The 24,465-nt window shown below is 46.3% G+C and overlaps 3 protein-coding genes and 3 long non-coding RNA genes across 8 annotated transcripts; 4 read left to right on the top strand and 2 right to left on the bottom strand.

Annotated features, from left to right (window-relative positions):
* Window positions 1-1,995: 1,995 nt before the first annotated feature.
* Window positions 1,996-3,168, top strand: LOC120672227. Its single transcript, XM_039952550.1, has one exon. It carries the CDS (start codon window positions 2,256-2,258, stop codon window positions 2,943-2,945), a length of 690 nt encoding a protein of 229 aa, XP_039808484.1. The 5' UTR covers window positions 1,996-2,255; the 3' UTR covers window positions 2,946-3,168.
* Window positions 3,169-5,519: 2,351 nt separating this feature from the next.
* On the bottom strand, window positions 5,520-6,170 carry LOC120675116 (uncharacterized mitochondrial protein AtMg00810-like). The gene has a single exon (XM_039956205.1). The coding sequence runs from the start codon at window positions 6,168-6,170 to the stop codon at window positions 5,520-5,522; it is 651 nt and encodes a 216-aa protein (XP_039812139.1).
* A 4,690-nt stretch (window positions 6,171-10,860) lies between these two features.
* LOC120673169 lies at window positions 10,861-17,105 on the top strand. Of its 3 annotated transcripts, XR_005674539.1 has the most exons (4): window positions 10,883-11,268; window positions 11,377-11,458; window positions 15,370-15,592; window positions 16,608-17,105. It is a non-coding gene; the product is annotated as an uncharacterized LOC120673169 (long non-coding RNA). The 3 variants fall into 3 exon arrangements; XR_005674538.1 differs by having other exon boundaries at window positions 10,885-11,458; XR_005674540.1 differs by lacking the exon at window positions 15,370-15,592 and having other exon boundaries at window positions 10,861-11,458.
* On the bottom strand, window positions 11,875-16,862 carry LOC120673168 (potassium transporter 5-like). Its single transcript, XM_039953892.1, has 9 exons — window positions 16,672-16,862; window positions 16,080-16,302; window positions 15,401-15,649; window positions 15,039-15,089; window positions 14,678-14,938; window positions 14,484-14,536; window positions 14,134-14,248; window positions 13,791-14,045; window positions 11,875-13,190 (listed from the first exon to the last, which is right to left on the bottom strand). The coding sequence occupies exons 1-9, from the start codon at window positions 16,828-16,830 to the stop codon at window positions 12,232-12,234; spliced, it is 2,325 nt and encodes a 774-aa protein (XP_039809826.1). The 5' UTR covers window positions 16,831-16,862; the 3' UTR covers window positions 11,875-12,231.
* A 2,878-nt stretch (window positions 17,106-19,983) lies between the features above and the next one.
* Window positions 19,984-20,988, top strand: LOC120673170. The gene is made up of 2 exons (XR_005674541.1): window positions 19,984-20,040; window positions 20,692-20,988. It is a non-coding gene; the product is annotated as an uncharacterized LOC120673170 (long non-coding RNA).
* A 710-nt stretch (window positions 20,989-21,698) lies between these two features.
* Window positions 21,699-23,099, top strand: LOC120673539. Its single transcript, XR_005674680.1, has 2 exons — window positions 21,699-22,150; window positions 22,920-23,099. It is a non-coding gene; the product is annotated as an uncharacterized LOC120673539 (long non-coding RNA).
* The last annotated feature ends 1,366 nt before the right edge of the window (window positions 23,100-24,465 follow it).

The raw sequence follows: 24,465 nt of genomic DNA, 5'->3' as shown, positions 1-24,465 counted from the left end.
TTCGCCGTGAGATGAAATGTGGCGGGACGGCTCGTGGCTGCTAGCACTTCGTCTTTGATTAGGTCGATCGGCATCGTCGTCCCAGGGTTTACGTTATCACTGATACATGGTTTATCAGTGCCCTCCGGTATCGATAATCGATTGGAAATTAGTGAAATATCGCTAAAATCGACTGATAAGGAAGGTCAAATTCAAATATCGATAATCAATGATTTATCATTGATAATCGATGCAAATCGGTCGATTTATCGAAAATTCGGCTGAGAAATGTATTTAGCAGATGGAAAATAGAAATTTTTATAGTATTTTTATTTGGTTTGTTAAGTATGGTATTTTATAAGGTAAATTATACATACATACGTAGCTTACGATAGAATTGCATTAGAAATAAACATGTACATATATTTTGGACATAAATTGAATAAACTATAGATACATATTACACATATCCATGTTATGTATAATTATGCAAACCACACAAATAGGCATACACCAAATGAAATTGCACATAAATACAAAAAAGTACATAGTCCATACAAACCACATTGTCCATATTAGCATAAATTGACACAAGTTTTATGCAAATTGGTAACAGACTCATATGACCACATCCATAATTCATACAGAAAGGCACTTAAAACATCCATTTTTCATAAATGACACTTTTTTATAATAATTATGTAAACCAGTTAGACATAGTTTTTTTAGTATAAGCATACATATTATAGTCAACATTGAAGCCTATTGTATCCTAACTGATTTAACAACAAGTCAACATTGAAGTCTTTCTTCCCACCACTAATATTTAACACTAATCTACATTGCAAATTATCAGTATAACCATCCATTTGTAGCATAATATACAACAATATAGTAAATACCCCATGCATATTTGGTCAAGTTGGTGAAAGGAAATAGAAAATCAACCAAAATTGTTGAATATCAACTGATTTGCATTGATTATCGATGGATTTGCATCAATTATCAGGCTTTAGTATTGGAAACATTTTTTTGTCTAAGCAAACGGTGGTTGTTTTTAATATGTGACATCATTCTAGACTATAGAGAGGCTCTAGTTTTTTATAGAATTTTTTCCACACTAGTTATAAATTTCTTTGAATTTTTGAAATTTGGATCGAAATCCATCGAAAAATCAATTGAAAACCGATATCAGTCAACATCGGTAACGGTAAATTTCACCGATAATCGCGATTATCGAGCGGTTTTGTATTCCATGTGTCGTCCTCAAAGGTCACCGGATTAAGGAAACAGGATGTGTGCGACACGTGGCTGCCGCCACAAGCACTGATCTTGACCTGCATGCTGCCTGCGATCCTAAAGCAATACCTCGAACCCTTTCCGCATGATCGCTGCCACGCAGCGTCGAACCTCATCACGCTACTACATACGACTCTCCATCGCCAGGACGCGTGACGACGACCGGAAACATTCACATGCGGCACAAGAGTCGATTAGTTGCTGCCGTGCAAGTGCGTGTCCTGCAGCTTTCATCTCGAACCGTGACCCAAAACTAATAACCGCGAACGAATCAGGCACGGGCAGACAGCCCGGCCCGCCGGCCGGTTGCAAAGAAAAGAACGAGAAAGGGGGGCCCGTGGGAGGCCGCTGGAGCTTCCCGAATCCTGATTCAGTCGTCCGGAGAGCTAGCCAGGCCGATCAGAGCACGCATGATCCGTACCAATCCCCTGCCGTGCTTTGGCCCGTGCAAATGTGCAATGCGAGCGGCGGTTGGGGTGGCCGGCGGGAGCGCCGCAAAGCAAGCGTCGGAAACTCGGAACCGGCGGCGCACGCAAAGCGGCCGCAGCAGGAGAGAAAAAGGCGGCATCCACTCCAATCAGAAGCGCCACAACGCACCTACCAACCAACCGATAACGCGACGGAAATATCCATCCATATATCCATTATGTCGCTCCCCGGCGGGCCACCGCCGCCTCACCGTCCGTCTCAGACGCGCGCGGCCATGCCTTCCAGGCTAAGCGAGCTACAGCTTCCTTCCTGCCGTGCCCGGCCGCCGGGGTTTACGTTATATATACCTCCACCACCCAGCCCGGCAACACCCATTGCCAAACACCACGACCCTACCGCCACCACAGCCTCCACAAGCCGCGCGCCCATCGGCTACCTCTCCTCCGATCCGATCCCACGCCCTGCTGCTCCGCCTGCTCGTGCATGACATTGATCGAGCCTCCTGTCCGACCACTCCCCCTCTCCTCCTATACCTACAGCGGTCATTAATGGAGGTGCCCGCGGCGCCGGCGGTGGGGAAGCGGATGTGGAGCTACCTGCGCGCGATCTTCTTCATGGCGCGCAAGGGCCTGCTCTCCAACAAGCGCAAGCTCCTCCTCGGCATGCACCTCCTCATCAAGCGCCGCAACAAGGCCGTGCCGCGCACCGTCGCCGCGCTCCTCTCCCACCACCACGGCAGCAACGCGCTGCGCCGCCGCGACTACGAGTTCTCCTGCAGCAACAGCCCGGACCCCGCCGCCGCCGGCTTCTCGGCGTCCAGCAGGCGCCACCTCGCCTACTTCCCCTGCCTCGGCGCGGTGGCCCAGGAGGACGACGGCCGCTACGTACACGGCTCCTCCCTGCAGCCCGCGCCCGTCGGCAGGATCGAGTACTACGCCGCCGCCGCCGCATCCCCCGCGCCGTCGTCGCCGGGGATCCTACTGCGGGAGCTCGCGCCGGGGGAGCCAGCTGCAGAGGATCAGTCGTCCTACTGCTGCGCGTCGCCCGCGCTGCAGCTCGGCGGCGGCGACGGCGCATTCTCGGTGCGGGTGTCCAACTACTCATCGGAGGACGAAGGGGGCGCCGGCGCCCAGGCCGTGGACGACGAGGTGGAGGAGTTCATCCGCCGCTTCTACGACCAGCTCCGCCGCCAGAACACCGTCGCGCTGCTCCCGTACATGCAGGAGTCCGCCGCGTGATCGATCACGCCGGCCCTCGCCGGAATTGCTTGCTTGGCGTGGTGTGCATGCAAGGAATGTTTGTACAGCAATGCATGTAGACAAGTACAGAACTACTACATCTACAATAGTTTGTAACGTGCCCACGTTTTGCATGTATGTATGTGTACGTATTGTAAGGAAAGATGTTGATTAGCCCCCATGCTGGTTTTGGTTGCTGGGACAGATTAATAATTTCAGTTAGTTGCGTAACACATACTTGCACACCCTTTTTTCCATCACATCTTCTATATATTTCCTCCGTCCTGAAATGTAAGTCATCCTGGGAGTGTTTTACTGTATCCAGATTCATAGAATATTCAATGAATCTGGACATACAGTTTTTCTAGGTTCAGAGAATGTTCAATAAATCTGGTAAAATGCCAGAATGACTTACATTTCAGAACAGAGAGGGTATATTTGTTTTTTAATTTATACAACAATAGTGTATATACCTGCACACCCTTTTTTCCATCACATCTTCTATGTCTGTTCTTTAATTTGTATAGCAATAATAGTATGTAGTCATAAGATAAATGATAGATCATATCTGATAGAACCCGCTGGGGTTAGTTCCCGATCTTTCAATGAGAGTGGGGGGATAACTCGATTTGAGGAGAATCGACGTTGTGCTGCCCGACTACAACACCACAAGGGCTGCGCTGCATCTTAGCGACAGTTACACCGCCTCCAATTTGTGTTGTTCTTGTTGTACCAAGAACAAACCTTGAACCTGCAAGCAAATCGAAGAAACTCGCAAGAACAAGTGAATAAGGACTGAAATCGCAAGAGAAATAACAAGAACTCAGCCTGGGTTGAACAAAAGTAGGGTTCCGAATACAAAGAGACAGGCGGCTGGATCAGCACGTGCGCTCCAGGAGAAGTAGCAAGTGATAGTTCATGAAAACAAAACCCAAGTGTTTTCTGGTGGCTGCTACTGGTTTATATAGGGGGGAGAGCAGCCAAGAGGGTGCTGAACACGAAACCCAAACTTAAAATGGCCCCTAGTGGGCTGGATGAGATACAAAAGACTCAGCCCAAGTATGGACGTCCGAACATCATTTTGACGATAATTCTTAGCTCCGTACGAATCTGATGATGAGGTTGGATCCATCTGAAAGTAGACTTCATAAGCTTTCCATGAAGTACTTGAACGCCCCAAACGAATTCCGGATGAAGTCGTGGGCGCTATTACAAGTTGGTGCTGTCTTGCTGTCCGAAACCAGTCCACGCAAAGCCGCTCCTCTTCTTATCCTCTCCATCATTCCTAAGCAAAACAAGAGTACGTGCGTTTCCATTGTATAAATATAATGAACACAAGGTTAAGAATGAACTTACTCGATGATTGAGTTGACGGGCACGAGCACGAGTAATGGGTCCAAGCGGCGGCGGTGCCGGTGTGGATGTATCGTTGGTGTTGATGTCCTCATCAATATCCATGGATATAACATATGGTGTAAAAATAAAGCATGTCAAGTACACAGTGCTTTGCCACCTTAAAAAGTGTCTTGTTCATCGCCATCCGGAAAACGCATGATTTGTATAATGTACTGGGCCGGAGTACTATCCTTTTTCTTTTCTGCTTTCTGAAATTAACTACTACTACTACTATATTATCTTCTTTGCTAGTCTTTGAGATGAGTACTGAAGGCAACAGCTGCACGCAGGGGCTGCTGCGTTAATTTGTGGAGGCACGCATAACACGCATCATCAGTTAAGCAACAGTGACAGTGTAGTCTCGGCCTTCAATAACAACAAGAAACGAGAAACTAAGTTTTCTTCAGAGTTCGGAACTACCACGATCCATCTGACAGTCTCTGAATACTTTCTTAACGTACTAGCGACTAAAAGTGAAGTGCCATGATGCGTGACCTGCACCAGCAAGCAGTGAAGATTGTGCCGAGCATACGAGACAAGACTATTATTGTTTCCATGGAATGGCTAACAACGGAATTAAGACGTGTGCTTGATGATTAATGTGGATAATGGATAATCCTCCTCCTCATCAATCATCCATGTAGAAAGAGTTTTGGATCAACCACACTTGTATTGATCCCATGAATGGGTATATATAGTTGTACAATACACATTCGGTTACAGGCAACGCATGGCGTGCGTGCCGGGCGCGCAGAGCGCGTCGAGCGCGGCATGCGCGTGATCGTGGCGAGCGTGGCGCGCGTCAGCTGAGCGAGTCACACGGGAGAACGCAGCGGCACAGCCTAACCACCATTCCAACGCCCCCCCCCCCCCCCCCCCCCCGCGCGCAGTCGAAGCAGTCGTGTCTCCGACGCAAAGGCTGGAACGGAAATCCTCAAACAAGGCGGTAGGAAGGCCCTTGGTGAAGACATCCGTGAACTGACGATCACTTGGAATCTGCAACACCCGAAGCTCGCCGAGCGCCACTTTTTCACAGACAAAGTGAATGTCCAGTTCGATGTGCTTGGTACGCCGGTGGTGGACGGGGTTGCGCGCCATGTACACGCTGGAGACATTGTCGCAGTATGCAACCGTGGCCTTGGGGACGTCGTAGCGGAGCTCGCGAAGAAGCTGTCGAAGCTAGGTGGACTCGGCCACGGCATTGGCGACGCCACGGTTCTCCGCCTCTGTGCTCGATCTGGAGACGATGGTCTGCCTCTTGGCGGACCAAGAAACAAGGGAGTCGCCGAGGAAGATGCAGAACCCGGAGGTGGACCGACAGGTGTCGGGGCAGCCCGCCCAGTCCGCGTCCATGTAGGCAGTCAGTGTCGGCGTGGCCGTCCCGTGTAGATGAAGGCCGAGATGCGTGGTGCCCTTGACGTAGCGTAGAACGCGCTTGAGCAGCGTAGCGTGGCTTGTCCGTGGCGCGTGCATGTGGAGGCAGACTTGTTGTACCGCGTATGCTATGTCCGGCCGTGTGAGCGTTAGGTATTGCAGGCCGCCGGCGATGCTACGGTACCAGGTGGAGTCGCTGATGAGTTCGCCATCACCGCTGGAGAGCTTGGCCTTGGTGTCAACTGGAGTCGGAGCTGGCTTGCAGTTCCCCATGCCCGCGCGTTCAAGAACATTGCGAGCATAAGAGGCCTGGCTAAGGACGAAGCCAGACGGCGTGCGGCGAACGTCGATGCCGAGGAAGTAGTGAACCGGGCCGAGATCCTTCACCTTGAACGCAGACCGAAGGTTTGCGATGATGTCACGGAGCAAGGCGTCGCTGGATGCCGACAGGATCATGTCGTCCACGTATAACAGAAGGTATGCGGAGGCGCCATCCCGACTGTACACGAAGAGGGACGTGTCGGAGCGTGACTGCCGGAAGCCGAGAGAGGTGACGTGCTCAACAAAGCGCTGGAACCATGCTTGTGGCACCTAACGAAGACCGTAGAGAGACCGGGAGAGGAGGCAGACCGCGTCCGGCTGGCTGGCGTCCTCGAAGCCGGTCGGCTGTTGATAGAGAACGCGCTCGGAGATGTTCCCGTGGAGGAAGGCGTTGGAGACGTCGAGTTGATGTGCCGGCCACTTCTTGGACGCAACGAGGGTGAGCACGGTGCGGATGGTTGCTGGCTTGACAACAGGCGAGAATGTTTCCTGGAAGTCAATGCCGGGGCGCTGGTGGAAACCGTGCACGACCCAACGTGCCTTGTATCGTTCGAGAGACCCGTCGGAGTTGAGTTTATGCTTGAAGACCCATTTACCGGTGATGACCTTGGCACCAGGAGGCCGGGGAATGAGAGTCCAGGTGCGGTTGCCCTTCAGTGCGTCGAATTCCTGCTGCATCGCGGCTTGCCAGTTCGGATCGCGGAGGGCGACACGAACGGAAGATGGCACCGGGGACAGCACAGGGGTGGGGGCAATGAAGGCATACTTGGGGTTCGGCTTGACGATGCCAGCCTTGCCCCGAGTCACCATGGAGTGGCGAGGAGGATTAACGGCTAGAGCTGGTGCGCTGATGTCAGACGCGGTAGGCGGTGCAGCGTGGTCGGCGACGGCAGAAGGTGCTGTGGCCGCAGTGGACTCGGCGACGAGCACGCTGTGCGGGGGCGTCTGGTCACTAGACGATGAGGACGCCGGGGCGGGAGCGCGGCGCGGAGCGTGGACGACAGGCGGGTCGTCGAGGTAGGGGTTGTTGACGTTGGTGGTCGTGGGCGCAGGTGAGGAAGCCGACTTCATGTCGTGGAACGGGAAAGTGTGCTCGATGAAGACAACGTGGCGTGATGTGTAGACGTGTCCAGAGGCGATGTCGTAGCAGCGGTATCCGCGATGGTCAGACGGGTAGCCCAAGAAGACACACGCGATGGACCTGGTTGCGAGCTTGTGTGTAGTCGTCGCTGAGGTGTTGGGGTAGCAGAGGCAGCCGAACACCCGGAGCTCGTCGTAGCGTGGCCGGCGTACTGAGGAGTAGCTGGTGAGGCGTGATGGAGCCGGTGGCGCGACATGGACGCCGGTTGAGCAGGTACATGGCTGTGTTTAGAGCTTCTGCCCAAAACTGAAGAGGAGCTGCACTGTGAATTAGCAACGTACGTATGCTATCGTTAAGGGTCCATAGACGCGCTCGGCCTTGCCGTTTTGCTGCGACGTGTGCGGGCATGAAAGGCAAAAGACGGTCCCCATGCTGGCGAGCAAAGAGTGCGTGGCATAGGAGTCGAACTCCTTCCCGTTGTCTGTCTGCAGGGCAAGAACGGGGAGGCCAAATTGTGTTTGAACGTAGGCAAAGAAGGAGCGAAGAACAGGGAGAACGTCGGACTTCTGCCGTAGAGGGAACGTCCAAACGTAATGTGTGAAGTCATCTAGGAGCACAAGATAATACTTATAACCAGAATGACTTGAAACGGGAGATGTCCATACGTCCGAATGCAATATGTGGAAAGGGAAATATGTTTGAGTCTGAGAATCAGAGAAAGGCAGCCGTGTGCTCTTGCCAAGATGACAGGAGTCACAAGAGTGCACGACAGATTTATTACATTGAAATTGAAAATCTTGAAGGACTTGTTGGAGGACTCGTGATCCCGGATGTCCTAGACGGCAGTGCCAAAGATCCACCGAAGCATGGGCTGTGGCGAGCAGGGACTGGTGAGGTGCAAGCCGGAGAGGGTAGAGGTCGCCGGTGCTCCTACAGTGGGCCTTCACTGCCTGAGTGTGAGGATCCTTGATGGAGAAACCATCGGAGTCAAATTCAACAGAGACATTGTTATCACGAGTCAATTGCTTGATGGAAATGAGATTCTTAACAAGAGAGGGAGTAACAAGAACATTGTGGAGGTAGAGGGGATGAGATGAAGTCGGGATGGGAAGGCTGCCGGTATGAGTGACCGAGAGCTGGGCACCATTGCCGACAGTCACAAAAGTGGAGTATGGAAGAGGGTGTGTGTGCACAAGGTTACCAGCAGTGGATGTCATGTGGGCGCTGGCGCCGGTGTCGAGGAACCACTCGCTGGCGCTGGGCGGAGTGGTGGCGACGCCGGCGGAGCCGAGAGCGGTGTAGAGCGCCTGCATGTCCCAGGGCTGAGCACCGGGTTCAGGAGTCGGCGCCGGGAACTGGAGCGTGGGCACCGTGGGCGCCGTGGGCTGGTGGTGCACCGCCATGGCCTGCTGCTGGGAAAGGGCAGTCGAGGGCCCATAAAGCCGGCAGCAGGTGCACGGAAAGGCATCGGCCATGCCTGGACGAGGCCCGTCCATGGGTTGTACCCAGCCGTCCACGACGTCGTAGGGGACGCAGGGCGTGGCGGCTGCTGCTGTTGCGGGGTGCCGGAGGAGCCACCGCCGCCGGAAGACTTCTTGTTCCTGGGCTTGGACTTGTTCTTCTGGCGAGATCCAGAGCCCGATCCGCCAGGGGAGGAAGAAGACTGACCGGGCGCGCCATGGCCATCATGAGCGGCGAGGAGAGCGTGACCGGCCTCCAACTTGTCGTCATACGCCATCTGCAGTTCTTCGAGCGCGAGGAACGACCGTGCGCTCAGGAAGGTGTGCGGCGGCCGCTTGGAGGTGATGACCGGCTTGACGTGACAGTACTTGGGGTTGAGGCCGCGCAGGAGGTTTAGAACTTGGCTGGACTCGGAGACGGGCTGCCCGATGTCGCGCAACTTGTCGGCGATCCGCTTGAGGGAGGTGCAGTACTCGTCGATCGTAGAGTCACCCTGGACGGCGGAGTGGAGCTCGGCCTCAAGGTAGACGGCGCGGTGCAGGTTGTTGTCGAGGAAGAGCCCCTCGACGTCGCCCCACAAGGTGAACGTCGAGGTGCGATGGCGATAGACGATGTCGAAGACGCTTTTGTTCACGGTGGTGTAGATCCAGTTGATGAGCGTCTGGTCGATCTGCCGCCACTCGGCGGTGCGCTCGGCAAGGGGAGGCACAGAACGCACGAAGTGGTCGAGCCCGAACTTGCCGAGAACCGACTCGAACAGGCAGCGCCATTGCCCATAGTTGCCGGAGGGAAGGTCGAGGGACACCGGAACGTGCTAGCGAATGTTGATCTGTTGCACAACGCTCGCTGGAGCAGGTTCAGGGGCGACGAGGGAGGAGACGTCGCCGTCGGAGGAGGAGCCGGGGGAGGAGCGCGTGTCGGACGCCATGGGGGCGTCGCGGCGAGCGGCGGAGAGAAGGAGATGCGGAAGCTAGAAACTAGGATCTAGAGGTAACCGATACCATGTAGAAAGAGTTTTGGATCAACCACACTTGTATTGATCCCATGAATGGGTATATATAGTTGTACAATACACATTCGGTTACAGGCAACGCATGGCGTGCGTGCCGGGCGCGCAGAGCGCGGCGAGCAGGCGCGAGACGCGCGCGGCGAGCGCGGCATGCGCGTGATCGTGGCGAGCATGGCGCGTGGTGGCGAGCGGGGCGCGCGGGGCGCGTCAGCTGAGCGAGTAACACGGGAGAACGCGGCGGCGCAGCCTAACCATCATTCCAACAATCCATGCGGGGCAGGCAATTATTAGTGCCGTCGTTGGCGCGTCCTTCCCCGACATTAGGTCGTGTTTGCTTTACACTTTGAGACCTTGGCACCGCACCTAAACAAACTGGAAACTGGGAAGCAATGCGAAGGCAAAAAAAAAAAAGGGCCACCTGACAGCGCAGCGCTGTCGTTTGGTGCACGGCAGCTCGCACAGCAACAGCACTGGGCTGGAGCTGGGCAATGATCAGGTCTACTCGTTCTAGCAACTACTACAGCTGCGGCCACTGCATGCCTGTCTTAAATCTTGACGCGACTTTATTTTGCTGCTAATTATGTGTACCATGATAGTAGCTGATGATAGCAGCAGCAGCTCAACCTAATCCACACTCGTGTACAGAACAAATTCTCGAGTCTGGAGTCGTGAATTAATTATTGAATTAACACAAAAAATTGGAGTACTATTAAACAAAGCAGAGCAACTCGTTTGAAAGCATAGCTGCCCGATTCTGTATCGGTATGCATGCACGCTGTGCGTCGCTAGATGCGGCTGTCTGCCCGACGTGGCCTCATGGTCTCCCGGTCCTCGGTAACCAACAAGCGACGTGGAATCTGACTGACTCCCCACGAACAGCAGACGATGCATGTCGGTCTGAACCGTCTGTCGATTGACTGTCCGAGTCAGTGCTGCCGCGCTGTCCATTTCTCGTCCAGGCCGTTCTTTTCTTTTCATGGAAGGTCAGGCAGAATTTGCACGAAGCGACTATATATTTCCACCTGGTGAAAAAGTCTGCAAAAATAACAAAAAAAAACGTCGATCGCCGCTACTAATCTTGCTGCGAAGCAGTGTCTTTCTGTCAGGATAACGGCTGCTACCATCGATCACCGTCACGGCATTACGATGAATTGGACCATATTGCCTCCAAGCAAGCCCGTCGTGTTACGGTTACGGCCCAAGAAGGGCCCGTGAACAACTGTGGAGACCTGGAGGGTCAATGGACCCGAGTTAGATCATGAAGAAAATCTATCTTAATGGCATGACCCAATACCACCGCGCTACTCGCTTCTGTCCACCATTGCTCCTCGCATGGGGCGACATGCCCTCCCGCTGCGGCTTCCGGCCGGTTCTACGCGGGCGCCATGGCAGCGGGCGAGCAGCAGCAGCCAGCAGCAACTCGGCACCACGCTGCGCAGCGGACTCAAGTCCGATGAGGAGAGAGGACGCCCATGTGTCGTGGACTTCCTCCGGGCCAAGCCCACATCATCAATGCGCTTCGAGATTTTCGTTTCGTGACGCCCGCGGCCCGCGCTTCCTTTTCGCAGGCGCGGCGCGAGACTGAAATTTCTCTCTCCACCGCGCTTCCGCGGCAATCGGCGGCGATCACTTCGGTCTCTCGGTCACGCCTCGCGGGGGGCAGCTTTCTCTGATCATCGCTGGTCAGCTTGTCTCTCTCACCGCGGTTTCCCCCCGTTCCATTTCCCTTTTTTTTTTTGGCATCCGAACTCTGGCACGATCTGCTGGGCACGCACTCTGATGAATCGCAGAAACGAAGTGGCGGATCGGGTACCAGTCGAGGTAGCAATGGTTCATCGAGCAAGTGAATCAGCCGGGGGGTGGGATGCCAAGGTACGATCTCGTCAAATGTCAAGGTGCTTCAGCTTTTTTTGCATTTTCCCTTTCAGCTGTTTGATGAAATGCCAAGGTACGATCTCGTCAAATGTTTGTTTGTTTTTTTGCATCTTCCCTTTCAGCTGTTTGATGAAATGCCCGTGTCCAGTCTCGATGCTCTGTTTTATCACTGTGGTAATGTTTGTTTGTTTTCGATCGGGACTTGTGAGATGGTTTGATCCTGTTGGTAGAGACGTCGATTTAGTTCCCCAATCGCTTGCTGATTTGGAGACTTGAGTCAGTGCCAATAGCTGATGCGTGTTTTGTCCGCATCTGCTTTTAGAAACAGAGTTGGGCCCGTTTGTTTTTAGTAAGAATTTGCCCACATCTGTTTTTAGGACTAACGAAGTAACAATATAACACCACATACAATCTGTAAGAGCATACTTAAATGGATTATTTAACTTAAAAAAGAACTAGTTGTTCTCCATTTTACCATGTGGCGTTATGCACTTTAGACTAGTTTTCAAAAGAAAACAATTGATCAATACCACTAGGAGCACAATTACATGCTCAATGCATGCTTTCTTCCAGTTTCTCCATCTGTAAGCATATAGAACCTTCAATCCCTTTAAAATTCACTCCAGTATGCTGGTTACTTGCCTGTACCATTTAGCATTTGCCTTTCCTTGCTTGATACTGAAAAAAGGTCTACTCAGTTGTCAAGTATCTAACTGCCTGGGTGTTTTTTGTTTACCAAATTATGGTATTTTACCAAGTCTAGCATTGCTCTAGATCTCGTATGTCATTCCCACCCGTAACAGTCTGTTATGAGGGACACAGGTTATCTTCTCTGGTTGCCTGAAGTTCTTCCTCATGAAATTGTAGGCATAGTCGACTATTATCTTCTTAAAGAAATATGCATTTGGCTCTGCCACCACATTAGTTTCTCCTAGCATATGGACAATACCGTCCTCCATCTCTTTCTGTATTATTTGGATCTCATTGATGCTTCCATTTGGTGGAGAAGTTGTGATTCTATCTGAAAAACTTTTGGACAATCTTGCCTCTTGAACTCCGACAGAAGGCTCTATTGTGTCTCCTAATTCTTCTGTTAGATGATATCGTTGGCTGTAGAATGATTCTTCATGTATGAATTGTTTCAAATGTTCAATTAGTAAGCCCTCGAATTCTCCTGGATCTTCTACTTTATCATTGTATCCATAACGCACCACACATCGAAATACCCTGTAATCTGTTGGCTCCACATATCGGAACAGGAACCGTTCGCTTGTTTCTATCTTACTGATCGGTAAATACTTTATTGAGATAATCACTAGAACTGAATGGATGCAAGGTACTCTCTCTACCAAGTGAGGAAGTATGGGTGGGATGCCTTGCACAAGCTCAGAGTACAAAAAGCCTATTCCTGGCAACCTGGCCAGATTTTGCCTTGAGGCCAATTCTGCCATATAGTTACTTGAGACTTTGTTTTGGAGCTCATAGTTGTATCGGTGAACATGGACATAGTGCCACGTGGCCATTATAAACATTAAGATCGCTGCAAAAACCAGCGGCAAGTACCCACCTTGAGTAAACTTGTAGAATGCTGAGGATAAATATATGAGCTCTGCTCCACCAAATATTACTAGAAAGAGTGCAATCCATAGCAGGCTTGTCTTCCATATCATAACCATTACTAAAGTGACTAGAAGTGTTGTTATAAACATCACAAAGACAACAGCAATACCTGCATAATATGATGATGGTATGAATATCTGATCATATAAGCAACTGATAATTTATGGATTGAATAAGATGATGTATTTAGGGATGTTTATCATTCTTTTATGGTATCTTACATTATCAGGATAAGCTAGCAGATCAGCCCCCTACTTGCTCTAACAAAAAACTAACAGATCACCATGCCATTGAAAATTGCACTATTTTTTATATATAATCAAATTGTCTTCATTCACACACTAGCACATCTTACTTTGGGGCTACTAGATCGTTAACAATCTACGATGGTTTCATTTGTTCTGCTTTCGCCTTTTGGTACTGATGGAATAATAACCTATCTGTTTACAATCTAAGGCAGATATATGAGAGTGCATATCAAGTTGGAAGCAACTTTAGTGCATCTTTTAGTATTGAAGTCCATTTGATGTTAAATAACTTCAAGCAATAGATACATGTTATGAACGACTAATAGAAAACTGCACTAAGCCACTAATCAGATTATTGCCAAAGAAAAATTATATCATTTAAAATGATTCTTCGGATACTGAATTATTAATTTCCTACTTTATATGTTGGGAGGGATACTTGTCTAGAGTTGAGAATTTACCATATGCATTGCCAATCTTTTCTGTTGTTTGGAAAATAGCTGTAACAGCTACACATAAAATCATCAATGCATAGTTGATCTCTGGGATGTAGACTTGTCCTTCATACTTTGTTGATGTGTGGGTCACACGAACACGTGGAAAGCAACCTAGAACTTGGGATTGAGCAATAATTGCAAAGGCACCAGATATCATAGCTTGGCTTGCAATTATAGCAGCAGCTACAGCCACCACAAATGTTGGCCAATATAATGGACCTGGCAACAAAGTACATGAGTTCGCATTAGATTTAATCATCAATCCCTAATCCATTCCATTCCTTAGTTAATTATTATATGCTCTTACCTGGAATTGATTTGTAGAATGTATTTGCAACATTTTCCGGGTAGACACGAAGATATGCAGCTTGTCCAATGTATGCCAGCAGTACTGAAGGGAACAGAACTACTGAGAAGCCAATCTGCAGTGCAATTAAACTTTGTCATAAATATCTAGCTGAAGCAACATAGAAAGCTAGAAATTTTGAATTTCAAGCTTCAAACTATTTCTATTAGAAGATGGAATAGTATTTCGCTTTTTAGGATTGTTTTCTCCACAAGCACAGCTTGCTGGAATCTGTTTCCTCCATGGCTCAGTTTTTGTGCACATACATTCAGAAAATAAATGGCTCAGACTTGGGAGAAGTCATTAATTACCTGAATGGCTCTAACATTGAAGTGACCAAGGTCGGCAAACATAGCTTCTGTTCCTGTTTTATAAAAATGTAATGCTCATTACAAAACTTTTGATAAAAATTTCCATGTTTTGTTGCTAGCAAAATATTAAGGTGAACTCATAGAGATCAGGGTATGTTGCAGAGCTCTATCATGGATTCTGGGAGTAAAAGTACCTGTAATGCATAAAATAACCCCTCCTAGAGAAATCCATCCCTGTTTTCCATTTCTTTTGAAATAGTCCACGATATATTTCGGATTGAATGCTTTCAGAACACCGGTATCATGTTTGGTCAAATTATAAATTCCAATACCAGCAATTAACATGAACCATGTCAAGATTACAGGGGCAAATGTGTACCCAACTTTGTCTGTGCCAAAGCGCTGAACAAGAAAGAGGACAATCAAAATGGCTATTGCTATGCCAGCAATCTGTCCTGTTGATTGGTCAAAAAATGTCAGATTAAGTTGTCTTTGTGAATTGTAAAGTTATTTAAACTGCCGTATCTCGCTGGCATGATGCATAGATTGGTGTACCTTGAGTCAGGGTTGTTGCTTTTTGCTTGATCCCCCCAACTGCACTAAGCACTGCAAAAGAAATATTTATGGGTTTCTTTTTGAAAAACAATCCTTATGAATATATTATATTGGCCAATGAACATGCATCGCCTGTCAGTAGTAGGATAATAGCTCTCTGTTTTGTTATTCTGATTGACAGTTTTCCTCTTTCATATTTGAACTCAGAGGACACTTCGAGCATTAGTGTATGGTGTGGAATTAGTTCATTAGAGTGATATCATGATTTATTTATTTATTTGAAGAATCCACATGTATTCAACTATCCACTGTATGCAACATTTCTTACCAGATATGAGCAAAAGAAAGGAGACTGAACTCACCTGAGATACATGGGGTTAGAACACCATCACCAATTACCATGGATGTTGCCAGGACTGTTACTAGGAAAAGCATGACCTTAAATTTTGGACTGTTTTCCATCTTGTTCTTGATCCAATGAGCCCTCTTGGTACGATTTGTGGGGGACTCTAACTTGTAGCGAGAGACCATTGCATCTTCAGCCTGCTGATTAGGTATCAAGCTAATCCTAGCATACCGTGATATCAATGAATAAAGTGCAAATGTGCCTCCTGCAATATTATTAATTGATAATACATGTCAACCTCTCCCATGAAACAAATAATGATGTTTGACTTTGGTACTTTTAAATTTTTCTTAGCAAATTGTGTGCTTGATGCTCACGGACATACTTACATATTCTTATGTTTAATGTCTTCATTAAAGGTAACCTACAATGTTTTTAAAAATTTAAAAAAAAACAAAAAAGATATTGTGATGGAGACTTCAAGTCTAGTTGATTTATCAATTTTTCACTCATCTGGCCCTTTGTGACCATTCTCCATTCATTTCTATATTTTTTAACATTCTTTTTAAGCAATTTTATTGATCGTAAATGGTAAAAAAAGCATTTTCTTTTCCAGTTCTTAAAAATGCTTGTCTGTAGGCATACTAGAAGTTGCATCGAGAAGATTTTTGGGCATATGGAGCTTATTTACTTACCATCACCGTTGTCATTAGCTCGCAGGACAATAAAACAATATTTTATCAACGGAAGGAGAATCACAGTGTAGATAATTAGAGACGTGACTCCAAGGAGGTCATCTGTGTTGTTGATCCCATCTGTAAAGGTGCTGGAGAAAACGTAGAGAGGAGAAGTCCCCATGTCGCCATAAACCACACCTATGCTCTGGAATGCGAAATGTAGTGTGGTTGCCCAGCCAGCCTTTGGTATTAAAGTGCAAACTTCGAATCAGATTGTGTTTAGCTCAAAAAAAAAACAGACCATATGCTTTTAATCATTCAATCCTTAGATGACTAAGTAGCTGCTACAGTGGTATGCTTAGTTTGTTCACATAAGATGGTGCTGGACATGATAATTCAATGATTACTTCAGGTGTTAGCAGAACCATGCTTTACAAAACTAAACATATATCGTCTAGACAGTTTTGTGCAAAATGATACCTTTGTATGAAAATATACTTTGAAAATCTGCTTAAATTGATGAGAATAAAAAAAATGTCCTTGCAGTTATTCAACTTCAAGCAATTGAAGGATCATTGTCTAATTGAAGAAGAGTAACTGGAGAACATACCTTGGCTGCATGTGTTGATACACCAGGGATCTTTCCAGCCTCCATATGAAGTGAATCGAATCTCTGTAACCTCTTTGGTGGCATTTTCTCTGATGCATATTGTGGGTCGGCATCACCATGAGCAGCTCCATTGCTGCTTGTGTGCTGAGGTTCAGCCATCTCCAAGGTATGGAGTCTTGCTCTGGCTGACCTTTTGTTTTATTTTCCATAAGTTGGCTTTTATAGGCGTACTGGGAGGGGGCAAGCATGATACCAGGCAGTTATTTTCTTGCCGCCGTAAATGCCTGGCTTACAATGCTGGAGTATGAACGTGCGCTTTCTCTCCTTTTTCAAAGACCAGTATGAACATCTTCTGGGATAGACAGGATGCTCGTGTGACAAACAGATTTCTCATTGCGTGCTGTTAAAGTCAGATGCTGTTATCATTCGCTTCACTTGCCAAAGTCTTCATTCAACGCTGCAGCCATGAATCTTGTGATATGCTTTACATAAGCCAGGAACGTGGATGGGTGGGAGGGTGTAACGAACATGGCACCATTTATGCCATTTCGAGTGATTTTGGTGATCGAATAACAACGCAATCAATGGGACTAATGATATTGTTAAGTGAACATTTCTAGATCCCAGGGATGAAGTAAAAAGGCCATGCAAAGCAAAACACGAAGAAAGAACTCAAAGAAACACTGAATTGGACGAGTTCTACTGAAATCAATAGCACCGGAAGAACCGATGCTATAGGCATCGGTGCATCCGATGGTTGCCGGATGATCCGACGGCCAGGCTATTGGCACAAGTCTGTGCGCCTCTGGAGATCATGTGAAGATCAAGTGAAGCACCGGTTGAACCGACGGCTTCAAGATAGGCATCGGTGCATTCAACGTACCATTTTCCAGAGACGATGTCAAGCGCGCAGGAGCCAAGTCTTCAGCACCGGTTGAACCGGCGAGGCATCGGAGCATAGCATCGGTGCATTGACGTCAGCAAAAGAGGGAGGCCCAACGGCTAGTCCAGTTGCTGTGTGTGACCGGTTGAACCGACGCCCTAAGCATCGGTCTAACCGATGGTCCCTGGAGTCGCTGCAACTGTGTCAGTGAAGCCAACGGCTACTTCAGTTGCTTAGAGTGACCGGATGAACCGACGCCATCCCTGGCAGAAGCATCGGTTCATCCGATGGTACGCAGATTTCTGCTGACCGTTGGAGCAACGGCTCCACGACTTGGAGGCCTATATATATGGCATCCCCCGGCCATTTGAAACTTGCTGGAGTTGCTGGAAGTCACACACACACCCAAGATCATCTCCAAGCCATACAAGAGCCCATTGATCATATCCTTAGCCTTTAGCACTAGCCTTGTAAAGTGTGAGTGCTAGATTAGCTCTTAGTGAGTGAGATTGCAAGGCCTTAAGCCTTTGTGTTGTGGTTCTTTAGTGAACCAAAAGAAGAGCTTGGTGTGCCGGCCCCTTGGAGCTGTGAAGCTCGCCGGCAACGTCATCGACCCTCCGACTTGGTGTGGAGCGGCGACAACACTTTGTGCGGGGGACGTGGAGACCCTCATCCTTTGTGGAGAAGCTCCTTAGTGAAACCCGGGGCCAAGGTGACCGTGATTGTGTTCACGAAAGAGACTTGGTGGCCGAGTAGCAATACTCTTAATGAGTACTACAACAACGTGGATGTAGGTGTGCCTTTGTGGCTAACCGAACCACGGGATAAATACCCGCGTCAAGAGTTTGCTATCTCCTATCCCGCTCATTAAGCTTCCGCATTTCATACTAGTAATTTGTATGTCTTTACTTTCATATAGTAGTTTCTCGATAGAAAAGGCTATAGGTTGCTAAACTCTTTTGGGATAGGGGTTTCACACTAGAACAACCATAGTTGCACATCTAGATAGTTTGTTTTAGTTTAAATTTTGTGCAAACTAGTTGGGGCCATAGGTCTAATTTTTTTTAGAAACTAGTTGAAGCCATATGTCTAATTTTTTTAGAGTACCTAATTCACCCCCTCCCCCTCTTATGCTAGAGCACCCGATCCTTACAGAGGGCATGGTGACTTTTCTTCATCAGCAGTTGTTGTCACTCGTAAGTGTGAAGCTGCACTAAAACTTCCCATAAGCATCGGCAACAGGGCACTTCAGTTCCAATTTTACACATATATACTCACTGACAATGAAAAAAAATCCTATGTAGCTAGCTATAGACGACATGTATGACTAAAAGAAAAATCAATAAATCATGTTGAGTGATATACGGATCATTTTTTGGCGTGTTTAGTTCGCGAAATTTTTTGGGTTCGGCTACTGTAGCACTTTCATTTTTATTTGGTAATTAGTGTTCAATCATGAACTAATTATGCTCAAAAAATTCATCTCATCATTTACAGCTAAATTGTGCAATTGGTTATTTTTAAAAATTATATTTAATATTTTATGCATGTGTCCAAAAACTCGATGTGATGGGAAATTTTGAAAAATTTTAGGAACTAAACATGGCCTTTGTAGAAGTCCAAAGCCTATTTTAAAATTTTGATAACACTTGTTTTTTCAACGCATATAGAATATAAGCATATTTATTACAACTCTGAAATTGAAATTCTAATTGTCACAAAAACCCTACACAGCTGCCTATCATATATTCCGAACTTCGCTTTCCTATTGTTGCACTTAGAGGTTCATTTAGGCAAGTTTGTATTTTCATTATCAATACGTAAGAAGACGGGATCTTTGAACAGTGTGCAACGGCCCAAAAGATGCTGCCAACAGTATTGACTTTGAATCTTCAATACAATGAGCAGCTATAGTTGGAAAATATCAGAGCCCTAGTGTTCCTTTGCAACTTGGTAGTTTTAACTCACTTTCGTGCTGGAGTGCACCGTGGACTTCCTCGAGCAGGCTCCGTTTGGAGGAAAGCTCTTTGTGATGGTGGCATGTGGAATATACCACTCACAACAAGTATGTGAATTCCTCGAAAGGATTGACAGCCTCAGCGACTGAGGCTCTGTTTAGTTCTTATTCCGTAAACGCAAAAAAAAAGTCACTTTCGACACATGTATGGAGTATTAAATGAAGTCTATTTACAAAACTTTTTGTATGAATGAGTTGTAAATCGCGAGACAAATCTAATTAGCCTACTTAATCTATGATTTTGCAACAGTGATGCTACAGTAACCATATGTTAATTATGGATTAATTAGCATCATTAGATTCGTCTCGCGATTTACAACTCATCTGTGCAAAAAGTTTTGTAAATAGATTTCATTTAGTACTTCAAATTAGCAAGATTTTTTCGCAAAAAAATTTTGCGTTTCAACTTTCAACTAAACAGGGCCTGACTGATGGGACAAGATCTTTGACCATGTGCGCAATTTGGAAGGTAAGTCTGGGCAACTAGGCTGCTTCTAGTACTGGTTGTACTGGTTGAACTTTCCAAGCTTAGTCTTTTCATAGTACATGTAGCATGGCCCAGTGGATTAAGGTGTGTTTAGTTCACTTTGCATTTTACATTTTTATGTTTTTGGAAAATAATCTTTAATATTTGAAGTATTAAATATAGATTAATCACAAAACTAATTACAGATTTCGTCTGTAAACTACGAGACGAATCTAATGAGCTTAATTAATCCATTATTAGAGCTTGTTTACTGTACTATTACTGTAGCAATTTAGTGTCTAATCACGTCCTAATTAGACTTATTAGATTTGTCTCGCGATTCACAGTCCATTTGTGTAATGCGATTTATTTTTTGACTATATTTAATACATCATGCAAACGATTTACAAAAATTTTGCATTTTGCGTTTTGGAATCTAAACCAGGCCTAAGAACTTGTAAACGCCATAATGTTAATGCTATTAGTCTACTTTCTATAATTCCTTTGTGAGCTGTACTGTGGAAATTTGTCTTGAATAGTGTCAGCTGTCGTTCTAAAAAAATTAGTGTTAACTGCATTATCAAGGCTTAGAAAGGATGTACTTGGATGAGCTCTGGCAAAACTCGTAATGACGAATTAGTGATGACTTTGTAGGTGCAGCCTATGCAGCATTCTGTTACAAGACTTTGCTGTACTGACGAAACTGCCTTGGCATCTTTCTCCTTATTTTCCCAATCTTCCACTGTAATAAAACTACGATTGAACAAACTGGGGAGTTCCTTGCTTGCCGATTAAGATATCTACTTTGGTTGGCACAGATCAAGAAGCGGTACGTAAGCTAGCTAGACATGCTCAGCGCCTGCTTTTGACGGGTTGTTCCTTTTGCTGGTCGTGTGTACGAGTGATGCCATAAATGCTCTCCGTTATATATCCAGTCTCCTTTCGGATCCAGAGCCCGTTTAGTTCCCTCCAAAAAATTTTTGAGTGCTACAGTAAGAAGTATCTGACAATATTTGACCACTAATTAGGAGTATTAAATGTGAATAATTGATAAAACACATTCCACGACCCCGAGTGAAATTGCGAGACGACTCTTTTAAGACTAATTGGACAATGTCGTGCTATAGTAACTAACTTCTAATGACAGATTAATTAGTTTTAATAGATTCGTCTCGTGATTTCCCGTCCATCCATATAATTAGTTTTATAATTAATCTATGTTTAATACTTCTAATTAGTGGTCAAACATTGTCTAAAACTTTTCACCCAAAAAATTTTGGGAACTAAACTCCCCCCCACCCCCCCCCCCCCCCCCCCCCGGTTGCAGCCATCCTTCTTGAACCTTGACCAATTTTCGTTCGTCTTTTCCTTTAATTAAAGAGCAGCGGCATGGCAGCTACCTGTATGTGTAGACAGTAGGAGTTTTACTTCCTCCCGTGAAAAGTAGATTTTTCTTGTCAGATGTGATCTACGTTACAGTTCCAATTAACCTCATATTAACACGTGCTGGGATTTGAATGTTGGATTCCAAGTTAATCCCATAACTGTTTTGGTATGAGGACTATTAGCAGTTGTGGGCTTTGTTGCCGTCCTGTTTTTTTTGTTTTTGAAAATAATCGACAAAACTATTGTAAAGGTAGGAAGCGCACATGATGGTAGCCAACTAGGCGATTTTAGCGAATCCAGTGGGCTACTGGTTCGGATAGACGAACACGCACAGCTACTGGGCTATAAAGCCCATTTTTTAGGAGTTTACTGGGCCTTCAGGTTTTGCTTCCCTTTTTTTTTTCGCGGTAGCTTTTGCTTCCTTTGACTTGTGGGCTGTGGCCAACACCCTCCTTTTCAATAGCACATAAACTAATCTTTTTTCCATTGCTCAGTTATTGCAATTTTCACTGTGAAAACCCCAAATTTAATTTTCACGTCTTCACTCATAGAATTTTCATGCTGTGAAATTCTTGTTGCTCTTCAGGAAAAGAAACACAATATATCATATGAATTCCAATTTTATCAGATGTCTCCAAAGAGAATATATCATATGAATTCTGTATGATGTAAGGACAACTCAGGTGGGCATCTGCTTGATACACTCCCAGCTGACTGACCGCAAAAGGTCAGTTTTAATCCTGTAAAATACCTGGCAATAGCACAAGTAACGTTTCAAAAAAAAATCAGCCTATAATGATCTTGACATTTTTCATATCTGAATTTGGTCATTCTGACCCCGTGAATTGTGACTGAACTCCCTTAGTGTAGTATTTATATCAACCTTCTAGTTGATATTGGTGTTGTCAATGGATGTCGTTCTCAGTGTCACACTATGGAATTTAAATACTAGTACATAGTACACAAGTGGCCCCTCAGGAATTATGCTGCAATTGTAGTGGAATTCCGAAGGCTGTCTCTTGTCTTTTACAAGTGGGCTTTTCCTGCTTTGTTCTTTCCCCCTGTATTCCATTTCGTTTTCGCTCTAAGTGAATCGCTCTTCCTTTAGGTCACCCACGTGGCAATTTCAAGCACGCTAAACTGCTAAAGGTGATGGCAACCAGATCATCTGAGCTGTGCTTGACTGCATTTGACTAATCCCACATGAAACTCCACTTGCCATTGCCAGATGTGCTTGTATCCTGTAGCTTAGTGCCGATTCTAATTTCTAGCTACCTTATTTGCATGTATCCTCTATTTAGCATACTCCTTGGATAAGCAGGCAATTTCTATGTGAAGTTCCAATCGAAAGGGATAAGCTTAGTGTTTCTCGTTTGCTTTATTTATAAGCATGTCACAGTCTGACAGTCGATAGAAAGATTTGTATGTGTGACGTTGTGGCACAGAAGCAGTATATCGGCGTTGCTAACGCGTTGCCTCCAACCATTTTCTTGCAGGATGACATATTGGGTGTGTTTAGATCCACCAAATTTTGGGAGAAAAATGGCACATCGGATACTATATCACACTGTAGCATTTTTCATTTGTTTGTGATAAATATTTTCCTACCATGATCTAACTAGGCTCAAAAGATTCGTCTCGCAACGTACATCAAAACTATGCAATTAGTTTTTTTATTTACCTATATTTAGTACTCTATACATGGATTATTTGTTATATTTAATGTTTCGATGTGATGGAAAGTTTGGAAATTTTGTGGGAACTGAACACAGCCATTATGGTGATCCAGGTAGCAGTTCCATGATGACAGTGATGATGACGGAGCAGGTATGTGGAAGTTGAGAACACCCCGGCGACATGTCAAAGTCCAAATCCGGGGCAATGGTATTTGAGCTTGACCTGCTTAAATTGAATTCGAGCTTTAACTTGATCGACAGAAACAACAAAGAGAATGCTTGAATTTTTAACTTCCAATCGAGGTGGCTTTATTTCAAAAATACTTCATCGCATATTTGCCGCGTTAGATTTGCAGTCGAATAGGAAGTGAATATTTATCATCTACAGTAATTTGGGGTTAATAACAAGGGACTTATTAGCAGAGTTACGAGTAGAATCTCTTCTCTCTTTTTTCCCAAACAGATTTAGTACCAGTCTTTAGTGACCGTGTCGAGGATAAAATTTCCAGTGCATGAACTCAACTTTCTTTCACAAAAGGGAAATCATTGCCGAGGATCATGGTACAGTACATTAGGTCTGGAGGATAGCATCAATCATTTATCAGCCACACCGCACTTAATGGTGATGGATAACCTATCTCCCTGGAAGAACGCCCTCGTTTCTCGCCTGCCGAATAGATAAAAGAAATCAGGAAGTGGGAGGCGATGGCGACAGGAATCGGGGAGCGCGGAAACAGGGGATGCATCCGTCCAGGCAGGACACTAGTGGGACAAGGCCCAAGAGTGCACGCGAGCACAAACTCGCCTTTCATTTCCTGCCTTTTGAATCACCAGCGACAAAGCTGTGTAGTCAAGCCCCCTCATGGCCTGGTCAGACTAATGGGGATAATCGTAGCTGTTGACACCCCGGCCCAACCTTTGAATACTTGAACAGTTCAAAACTACTCCTATACATGTGTTAGATTCTGCATCAGATTAAGTTGACAACAAGATTTGTCCTTGCTTGTCCATAATTCAGATTTGTCTCTTCTTAAAGAAATGAAAAGGAAAGGCAAACACCTACTATGTATACAGCTGACATAGTAGAGGCAAGAACGAGGTAAATTCAGACTTTAGAAGCTCACCAGGTGGACTAAGTAATAAAACTAAACAAAACACTGGGTTGGAGCAGTAGGAAAAAACCATGCACTCCAGACAGACATGACACTAACATGATGGTAAAACCAACAACAAGAACAAGGCGAGCAGGCAGAGACAAGCGCGCACGACTTGCTTGCTTGGTTGATTCTGTCGCCGGGCAGACGGCCGTCACCGTCACCCGGGCGGCGGCGTCGCCTCCTCTGCCTTTGCCTTGCCGCCCGCGCCC

The sequence above is a fragment of the Panicum virgatum genome, chromosome 5N (genome assembly GCF_016808335.1).
Source record: "Panicum virgatum strain AP13 chromosome 5N, P.virgatum_v5, whole genome shotgun sequence".
NCBI lineage: Eukaryota > Viridiplantae > Streptophyta > Magnoliopsida > Poales > Poaceae > Panicum > Panicum virgatum.
The sequence above is the reverse complement of the archived record's forward strand: the minus strand, read 5'-3'. Positions and strand labels throughout refer to the sequence as shown.

Coding starts and splice junctions, on each gene's coding strand:
- LOC120672227 (XM_039952550.1), top strand. CDS start 2,256: ATGGAGGTGCCCGCGGCGCCGGCGGTGGGGAAGCGGATGTGGAGCTAC.
- LOC120675116 (XM_039956205.1), bottom strand. CDS start 6,170: ATGATCCTGTCGGCATCCAGCGACGCCTTGCTCCGTGACATCATCGCA.
- LOC120673168 (XM_039953892.1), bottom strand. CDS start 16,830: ATGGCTGAACCTCAGCACACAAGCAGCAATGGAGCTGCTCATGGTGAT. Junction 14,939..15,038: donor AGCAACAACCCTGACTCAAG/GTACACCAATCT, acceptor ACCAATCAACAG/GACAGATTGCTGGCATAGCA. Junction 14,046..14,133: donor ATTCTACAAATCAATTCCAG/GTAAGAGCATAT, acceptor CTTTGTTGCCAG/GTCCATTATATTGGCCAACA.